This window comes from Scyliorhinus torazame, unplaced genomic scaffold (assembly GCF_047496885.1).
Source record: "Scyliorhinus torazame isolate Kashiwa2021f unplaced genomic scaffold, sScyTor2.1 scaffold_307, whole genome shotgun sequence".
Taxonomy (NCBI): domain Eukaryota; kingdom Metazoa; phylum Chordata; class Chondrichthyes; order Carcharhiniformes; family Scyliorhinidae; genus Scyliorhinus; species Scyliorhinus torazame.
The window spans coordinates 35,903-45,902 of NW_027308034.1; the positions used below are offsets into that span (position 1 = coordinate 35,903).

The 10,000-nt window shown below is 56.0% G+C and overlaps 1 protein-coding gene across 1 annotated transcript in view; it reads right to left on the bottom strand.

Moving 5' to 3' along the window:
- Window positions 1-122: 122 nt before the first annotated feature.
- The window catches only part of LOC140406141 (ras-interacting protein 1-like), a gene marked incomplete at its 3' end in the record, with an annotated part of 189,768 nt that continues 179,890 nt past the window's right edge, over window positions 123-10,000 (bottom strand). The window contains exons 4-6 of the mRNA XM_072494283.1: window positions 7,656-7,693; window positions 1,572-1,735; window positions 123-313 (exon numbers count right to left, since the gene is read on the bottom strand). Coding sequence (XP_072350384.1) covers window positions 123-313; window positions 1,572-1,735; window positions 7,656-7,693 — 393 coding nt within the window. The remainder of the gene's footprint in view (window positions 314-1,571; window positions 1,736-7,655; window positions 7,694-10,000) is intronic.

Below are 10,000 nucleotides of genomic sequence, written 5' to 3' on the forward strand. Positions count from 1 at the left end.
CCATCGCGGGCTGGAGAATCGCGGGGGGGGGGGGGGGGGCGGGGGGGTGTCGGAGAATCTCGCCCCCCCCTATCTCCGTTCTCCGAGGCGGCCTTCGGGGACGCGCGACAACGCAGAATCGCCGAGCGGAAGCTTCTCGCCAAGTTCCGCACACACGAGTGCGGCCTGATGGGGGAGCTGCCGTACATCTTGCTCACCTTGGTCAGGTAGTACACGCATTGCTGAAAGGTGTACATAATGACTTCATCCAGCAGGCCCATCGCTTCCTCGCACGCTCCAAAGTCCGTACACGACACCGGGTCGGGGGAGAAGGCTGCGGGAATAGGGGATCGAGAGGCACGTCACGCAGGCGGAGGATCGTCACGGCAACAGGCCGTGGCGGCTGGGGGGAGGATGGGGGGGGGGGGGGTGGAGAGTGGGACAGAGAGAGGGATGTCTCTCACACACACACACACACACACACACACACAGGAACATCATAGCGACGGGGAGGAGAGAGGGATGTGAGAGAGAGAGTGAGGGAGAGGGGGGGAGAGAGAGAGAGAAGGTGAGAGACAGAGAGAGAGAGAGGAGAGAGACAGACAGACAGAGAGAGAGAGAGAGATGGAGAGAGACCGAGACAGGGAGAGAGAGAGAGACAGAGAGGGGGAAAGAGACAGAGAGTGAGACAGAGAGAGAGACAGAGACACAGAGAGACAGAGAGAGAGAGACAGAGAGAGAGAGACAGAGAGAGAGACACAGAGAGCGACACAGAGAGAGACACAGAGAGAGACAGAGAGGGGGGAAAGAGACGGAGAGAGAGACGGAGAGAGAGAGGGAGAGAGAGACAGAGAAAGAGAGAGAGAGACAGAGAGACAGAGAGGGGGAAAGAGACGGAGAGAGAGACAGAGAGAGAGAGACAGAGACAGAGAGAGACAGAGAGAGAGAGAGAGAAAGAGAGAGAGACAGAAAGAGAGAGAGACAGAGAGAGAGACAGAGAGAGAGAGACAGAGAGAGAGAGACAGAGAGAGAGACACAGAGAGAGACAGAGAGAGAGAGACAGAGAGAGACAGAGAGAGAGACAGAGAGAGAGACAGAGAGAGAGACACAGAGAGAGACAGAGAGAGAGAGACAGAGAGGGGAAAAGAGACGGAGAGAGAGACGGAGAGAGAGAGACAGAGAGACAGAGAGGGGGAAAGAGATGGAGAGAGAGACAGAAAGGGGGAGAAATAGAGAGACAAAGAGAGAGACAGCACGAGATAGAGAGGGGGGGGGGAAATGAGGAAGAGATAGAGAGCACAGAGATTCAGTTAGAGGGAGAGAGACAGAAAGGGGAGAGAGAGAGAGAGAGAGAGAGACAGCGGGACAGAGAGAGAGAGACAGAGGGACAGAGAGAGAGAGACAGAGAGAGACAGAAAGAGAGACAGAGAGAGAGACAGAGAGATGGAGAGAGAGAAAGAGAGACAGCGAGAGAGAAGGATGAGAATCTCGCTGGTTGGTTTGTACAAAGGAGCCACCCCCCCCCCCCCCCAACCCCCACCACACACCCCTCCTCCCGCTCTGCGCCTCCCCCCCTCGGCCGTGTCACCTACCCTCTGGCTGTGCAGTCTCCCAATCCTTCTCCAACTCCTCCACCTTCTTCTGGGCAAAGTTCAGGAGCTCGATGGAGTTCGACATCCAATACATGAGCGGTCGAAGGTCAGAGGTCACATCCGCCAGGGCGCGAGTGGGGGGCTGCTCCCCCTCCTGTGATTGGCTGGATATGGGGGTGTCGAAGAAAGGAGTGTCAAATTCTTGTCTCCCTGGGTTAGGTAAACTCGGCACTAAACCTCGAACAAACACTGCGCTGTCGGCGGGAGATGTATATACTCTAGGGTTTGAGCTCCATAATCCAGGCCCACACTCCCCCCGGTGCCAGTACTGAGGGAGCGCTGCACTGTCGGAGGGAGATGTCTATACTCTAGGATTTGAGCTCCATAATCCAGGCCGACACTCCCCCCGGTGCCAGTACTGAGGGAGCGCTGCACTGTCGGAGGGAGATGTCTATACTCTAGGGTTTGAGCTCCATAATCCAGGCCCACACTCCCCCCGGTGCCAGTACTGAGGGAGCGCTGCACTGTCGGAGGGAGATGTATATACTCTAGGATTTGAGCGCTATAATCCAGGCCCACACTCCCCCCGGTGCCAGTACTGAGGGAGCGCTGCACTGTCGGAGGGAGATGTCTATACTCTAGGATTTGAGCGCTATAATCCAGGCCCACACTCCCCCCGGTGCCAGTACTGAGGGAGCGCCGCACTGTCGGAGGGAGATGTCTATACTCTAGGATTTGAGCTCCATAATCCAGGCCCACACTCCCCCCGGTGCCAGTACTGAGGGAGCGCTGCACTGTCGGAGGGGGATGTCTATACTCTAGGATTTGAGCTCCATAATCCAGGCCCACACTCCCCCCCGGTGCCAGTACTGAGGGAGCGCTGCACTGTCGGAGGGGGATGTCTATACTCTAGGATTTGAGCTCCATAATCCAGGCCGACACTCCCCCCGGTGCCAGTACTGAGGGAGCGCCGCACTGTCGGAGGTAGATGTCTATACTCTAGGGTTTGAGCTCCATAATCCAGGCCCACACTCCCCCCCGGTGCCAGTACTGAGGGAGCGCTGCACTGTCGGAGGGGGATGTCTATACTCTAGGATTTGAGCTCCATAATCCAGGCCGACACTCCCCCCGGTGCCAGTACTGAGGGAGCGCCGCACTGTCGGAGGTAGATGTCTATACTCTAGGGTTTGAGCTCCATAATCCAGGCCGACACTCCCCCCGGTGCCAGTACTGAGGGAGCGCTGCACTGTCGGAGGTAGATGTCTATACTCTAGGGTTTGAGCTCCATAATCCAGGCCGACACTCCCCCCGGTGCCAGTACTGAGGGAGCGCCGCACTGTCGGCGGGAGATGTCTATACTCTAGGATTTGGATTTGAGCTCCATAATCCAGGCCCACACTCCCCCCGGTGCCAGTACTGAGGGAACGCCGCACTGTCGGAGGGAGATGTCTATACTCTAGGATTTGAGCTCCATAATACAGGCCGACACTCCCCCCGGTGCCAGTACTGAGGGAGCTCTGCACTGTCGGGGGTAGATGTCTATGCTCTAGGATTTGAGCTCCATAATCCAGGCCCACACTCCCCCCGGTGCCAGTACTGAGGGAGCGCCGCACTGTCGGAGGGAGATGTCTATACTCTAGGATTTGAGCTCCATAATCCAGGCCCACACTCCCCCCCGGTGCCAGTACTGAGGGAGCGCTGCACTGTCGGAGGGGGATGTCTATACTCTAGGATTTGAGCTCCATAATCCAGGCCGACACTCCCCCCGGTGCCAGTACTGAGGGAGCGCCGCACTGTCGGAGGTAGATGTCTATACTCTAGGGTTTGAGCTCCATAATCCAGGCCGACACTCCCCCCGGTGCCAGTACTGAGGGAGCGCTGCACTGTCGGAGGTAGATGTCTATACTCTAGGGTTTGAGCTCCATAATCCAGGCCGACACTCCCCCCGGTGCCAGTACTGAGGGAGCGCCGCACTGTCGGCGGGAGATGTCTATACTCTAGGATTTGAGCTCCATAATCCAGGCCCACACTCCCCCCGGTGCCAGTACAAAGCGAGCGCCGCACTGTCGGAGGGAGATGTCTATACTCTAGGATTTGAGCTCCATAATCCAGGCCGACACTACCCCCCAGTGCCAGTATTGAGGGAGCGCCGCACTGTCGGAGGGAGATGTCGATACTCTAGGATTTGAGCTCCATAATCCAGCCCCACACTCTCCCCGGTGCCAGTACTGAGGGAGCGCCGCACTGTCGGAGGGAGATGTCTATACTCTAGGATTTGAGCTCCATAATCCAGGCCTACACTCCCCCCGGTGCCAGTACTGAGGGAGCGCCGCACTGTCGGAGGGAGATGTCTATACTCTAGGATTTGAGCGCTATAATCCAGGTCCACACTCCCCCCGGTGCCAGTACTGAGGGAGCGCTGCACTGTCGGAGGGAGATGTCTATATTCTAGGATTTGAGCTCCATAATCCAGGCCGACACTCCCCCCGGTGCCAGTACTGAGGGAGCACTGCACTGTCGGCGGGAGATGTGTATACTCTAGGATTTGAGCTCCACAATCCAGGCCGACACTCCCCCCGGTGCCAGTACTGAGGGAGCGCCGCACTGTTGGAGGGAGATGTATATACTCTAGGGTTTGAACTCCATAATCCAGGCCGACACTCCCCCCGGTGCCAGTACTGAGGGAGCGCCGCACTGTCGGAGGGAGATGTCTATACTCTAGGGTTTGAGCTCCATAATCCAGGCCGACACTCCCCCCGGTGCCAGTACTGAGGGAGCGCCGCACTGTTGGAGGGAGATGTCTATACTCTAGGGTTTGAGCTCCATAATCCAGGCCGACACTCCCCCCGGTGCGAGTACTGAGGGAGCGCCGCACTGTCGGGGGTAGATGTCTATACTCTAAGATTTGAGCGCTATAATCCAGGCCGACACTCCCCCCGGTGCCAGTACTGAGGGAGCGCCGCACTGTCGGAGGGAGATGTCTATACTCTCGGATTTGAGCGCTATAATCCAGGCCCACACTCCCCCCGGCGCCAGTACTGAGGGAGCGCTGCACTGTCGGAGGGAGATGTCTATACTCTAGGATTTGAGCTCCATAATCCAGGCTGACACTCCCCCCGGTGCCAGTACAGAGGGAGCGCTGCACTGTCGGAGGGAGATGTCTATACTCTAGGATTTGAGCTCCATAATCCAGGCCCACACGCCCCCCGGTGCCAGTACTGAGGGAGCGCCGCACTGTCGGAGGGAGATGTCTATACTCTAGGATTTGAACTCCATAATCCAGGTCGACACTCCCCTCAGTCCCAGTACTGAGGGAGCGCTGCACTGTCGGAGGTAGATGTCTATACTCTAGGATTTGAGCTCCATAATCCAGGCCGACACTCCCCCCGGTGCCAGTACTGAGGGAGCGCTGCACTGTCTGAGGGAGATGTCTATACTCTAGGGTTTGAGCTCCATAATCCAGGCCCACACTCCCCCCGGTGCCAGTACTGAGGGAGCGCCGCACTGTCGGAGGGAGATGTCTATACTCTAGGATTTGAGCTCCATAATCCAGGCCGACACTCCCCCCGGTGCCAGTACTGAGGGAGCGCCGCACTGTCGGAGGGAGATGTCTATACTCTAGGATTTGAGCTCCATAATCCAGGCCGACACTACCCCCCAGTGCCAGTATTGAGGGAGCGCCGCACTGTCGGAGGGAGATGTCGATACTCTAGGATTTGAGCTCCATAATCCAGCCCCACACTCTCCCCGGTGCCAGTACTGAGGGAGCGCCGCACTGTCGGAGAGAGATGTCTATACTCTAGGATTTGAGCTCCATAATCCAGGCTGACACTCCCCCCGGTGCCAGTACTGAGGGAGCGCTGCACTGTCGGAGGGAGATGTCTATACTCTAGGATTTGAGCGCTATAATCCAGGCCCACACTCCCCCCGGAGCCAGTACTGAAGGAGCGCTGCACTGTCGGAGGGAGATGACTATACTCTAGGATTTGAGCTCCATAATCCAGGCCCACACTCCCCCCGGTGCCAGTATTGAGAGAGCGCCGCACTGTCGGAGGTAGATGTATATACTCTAGGATTTGAGCTCCATAATCCAGGCAGACACACCCCCCGGTGCCAGTACTGAGGGAGCGCTGCACTGTCGGAGGGAGATATATATACTCTAGGATTTGAGCTCCAAAATCCAGCCCCACACTCCCCCCGGTGCCAGTACTGAGGGAGCGCTGCACTGTCGGAGGGAGATGTCTATACTCTAGGATTTGAGCTCCATAATCCAGGCCGACACTCCCCCCAGTGCCAGTACTGAGTGAGCGCCGCACTGTCGGAGGTAGATGTCTATACTCTAGGATTTGAGCTCCATAATCCAGGCCGACACTCCCCCCGGTGCCAGTACTGAGGGAGCGCTGCACTGTCGGGGGTAGATGTCTATACTCTAGGATTTGAGCTCCATAATCCAGGCCCACACTCTCCCCGGTGCCAGTACTGAGGGAGCGCTGCACTGTCGGAGGTAGATGTATATACTCTAGGATTTGAGCTCCATAATCCAGACCGACACTCTCCCCGGTGCCAGTAGTGAGGGAGCGCCGCACTGTCGGAGGGAGATGTCTATACTCTAGGATTTGAGCTCCATAATCCAGGCCGACACTTCCCCCGGTGCCAGTACTGAGGGAGCGCTGCGCTGTCGGAGGGAGATGTCTATACTCTAGGATTTGAGCTCCACAATCCAGGCCGATACTCCCCCCGGTGCCAGTACTGAGGGAGCGCTGCACTGTCGGAGGGAGATGTCTATTCTCTAGGATTTGAGCTCCAGAATCCAGGCCCACACTCCCCCCGGTGCCAGTACTGAGGGAGCGCTGCACTGTCGGAGGGAGATGTCTATACTCTAGGATTTGAGCTCCAGAATCCAGGCCTACACTCCCCCCGGTGTCAGTACTGAGGGAGCGCTGCACTGTCGGAGGGAGATGTCTATACTCCAGGATTTGAGCTCCATAATCCAGGCCCACACTCCCCCTGGTGCCAGTACTGAGGGAGCGCCGCACTGTCGGAGGGAGCTGTCTATACTCTAGGATTTAGCTCCATCTCCTCGCCTGTGTGTATGGCTCTCTCTCTGTCTCTGTGAATCTCTGTTTCTCACCCTCTGCCTCTCTCTCTCTCGCTCTATTTCTCTGTCTCTCTTTGTCTGTTTTCTCTCTCTCTCTCTGTCTCTCTCTCTCTGTCTCTCTCTCTCTCTCTCTGCCTTTCCCTCTCTCTGTCTCTCTCTCTCACTGTCTCTCTCTCTCTCTGTCTCTCTCTCTCTCTCTCTCTGCCTCTCCCTCTCTCTGTCTCTCTCTCACTGTCTCTCTCTCTCTCTCTCTGTCTCTCTCTCTCTCTCTCTCTCTGTCTCTCTCTCTCTCTCTCTCTGCCTCTCCCTCTCCCTGTCTCTCTCTCTCTGTCTCCCTTTGTTTTTCTCTCTCTCGCCCTGTCACTCTCTGTCTGTCTCTCACTATCTGTCTCTCTAACTCTTGGTCTCTCTCTCTTTCTCTTTCTCTGTCTCTCTATCTCACTGCCTCTCACGATCTGTGTGTCTCTCTCTCTCTCTCGATCTCCTGGGGCGAGATTCTCTGGTATCGGCGCGAAGTCCGCCGACGGGCGCCAAAAACGGCGCAAATCAGTCGGGCATCGCGCCGCCCCGCCAGCTGGCGCGGAAATGACATCTCCGGTCGGCGCATGCGCGGGAGCATCAGCGGCCGCTCACGGCATCCCCGCACCTGCGCCGTGGAGGGGGGTCTCTTCCGCCTCCGCCATGGTGGAGACCGTGGCGGGAGGTCGGAGAATCTCGCCCCTGGTCTCTCTCTCTATCCCTCTTTCCCTATCTCTCTGCCTCTCACTATCTCTCTCTCTCCCTCTCTATCTCTGTCTCTCCCTCTTCCTGTCAGACACTCCTTGAACCCTCTTCTTTGACCGAGCTTTTCGTCGCTTGTCCCAGATGTCTCCTCCCCCCGGCTCTGGGTGAAATTGTGTTGGATAATCGCTCCTACGACGGGTCAGGGGGAGGTTTCTACTGGACTAAAGATGTCTAGAGATAGACTTTATTAACTTTTAACTTACGTTTCAGCTTGCTTCCCATCAATCTCTTTAATCTTTTCCTGAAATACGAACATCAAAGGGTTAGTTGCAAACGGGTAGGCTTTTTGACCACCGGGGGCGCGTGATGCACGCCAACCTGCCCTTCCTCGGGTCAGTCAGAGTTGAATTGCTGCGAGGTCCCTCTGTTCCAGAAGGGCGTTGGTAAATTGGATGGGGGGGGGGGGGCGGGGGGGGGAGGGCAGCTAGGTGGGTTTATCGGCCCCTTTTCAAAGTTAACATCGAGCCCCTGCTACCCCACATTGGACGAGGCGAAAAAGGGGAGGTTAACGTTCGGGATCGAGGGCGCAACTCAGCTGAGGCCCTCGAGGGGCGGGGAACGTGGAAGAGGGAAACTGGGAGGGCAAAAAGGAGGCATGAAAGGATACTGGCGGGAAAAAGAAAGGGCAATCGTCAGTTGTTTTACAAGGCCCATTAAGGGCCACAGCGGTAGTTTGTGCGTGGAGCTGGAGAATGTAGGTCGGGTTCTAAATGAATTCTTTGAGTCGGTGTTCATTCGGGAGAGGGACAATGAATTTTGATTTGATTTGATTTATTATTGCCACATGGATTAGTATACAGTGAAAAGCATTGTTCTTGCACGCTGTACAAACAATGCATACCGTACATAGGGAAGGAAGGAGAGGCTGCAGAATATGATGTTACAGTTATAGCAAGGTGTGGAGAAAAGATCAACTTAATACGAGGTAGGTCCATTCCAAAAGTCTGATGGCAGTCGGGAAGAAGCTGTTCTTGAGTCGGTTGGTACGTGACCTCAAACTTTGGTCTCTTTTCCCTGACGGAAGGAGGTGGAAGAGAGTATGTCCGGGGTGCGTGGGGTCCTTAATTACGCTGCCTGCCTTTCCGAGGCAGCGGCAATTGTGGATAGAGTCAATGGATGGGAGGTTGGTTTGCGCGATGGACTGGGCTACCTTCACGCCCTTTTGTAGTTTCCTGCGGTCTTGGGCAGAGCAGGCTCCATACCAAGCTGTGATACAGCCAGAAAGAATGCTGTCTATAGTGCATCTGTAGAAGTTGGCGAGGGTCGTAGCTGACATGCCAAATTTCCGTCGTCTTCTGAGAAAGTAGAGTCGTTGGTGGGCTTTCTTAACTATAGTGTCGGCAATGGGGGGACCAGGACAGGCTGTTGGTGATCGGGACACCTAAAAACTTGAAGCTCTCGACCCTTTCTACTTCGTCCCCATTGATGTAGACAGGGGGCATGTTCCCCACTACGCTTCCTGACGTCGATGACAATCTCCTTCGTTTTGTTGACATTGAGGGAGAGATTATCGTCGTCGCACCAGTTCACCAGATTCTCGATCTCATTCCGGTACTCTGTCTCGTCATTGTTTGAAATCCGACCCACTACGGTGGTGTCATCAGCAAATTTGAACATCGAGTTGGAGGGGAATTTGGCCACAGTCATAGGTGTGTAAGGAGTATAGTAGGGGGCCGAGGACACAGCCTTGTGGGGCACCGGTGTTGAGGACGATCGTGGAGGAGGTGTTCTTGCCGATCCTTACTGACTGTGGCCTGTGGGGTAGGAAGTTCAGGATCCAGTCGCAGAGGGAGGAGCCCAGGCCCAGGCCACGGAGTTTGGAGACGAGTTTCGTAGAAATGATGGTGTTGAAGGCTGAGCTGTAGTCGGTAAATAGGACTCTGACATAGGCGCCGTTGTTATCTAGGTGTTTCAAATGTGAGGATTAAAGTCAGGGAGAAGGAGATTAACATAAACAGCGAAGAGGCTCTGAGTGGTCTGGCAGGCTTCAAAGTAGACAAGTCTCCAGGGTCAGGTGAAATGCATCCCAGGCTGTTGAGTGAGACAAGGGAGGAGCTAGCAGGGGCCCGGGCGATAATTTTCAATTCCTCTCGGGCCTCAGGAGAGGTGCTGGAGGGCTGGAGGATCGCCAGTGTGGCACCATTATTCACGAAGGGACAGACCAGGAAATGACAGGCCCGCCCGTCTCACCTCAGTGGTGGGGGAAGCATTCTGTGGGACCGAAGTGATCTGGATTCGGAGCGGAGGGCGATTAATCGAGAACGGTCAGCGTGGTTTCGTCAAGGGGGGGGGGGGGGGCGGGCCATGTCTGGCCAACGTGATTGGACGTTTCGAAGAGGCGACCAGGAGTGGAGATGAGGGAAACGCAGTTGGTGGCGTCGACTTGGACTTCAGCAAAGCTTTTGATAAGGTTCCACACGAGAGGCTGACAGCGAAGGGATCCAAGGAAATTCGGCAAACTGGGTCCAGTGGTAGGAAGCAGAGGGTGATGGTCGAAGGGTGTTTTACCCACACTTCCGGAAGGATGTGGAGGCTTCTGAGAGGGTGC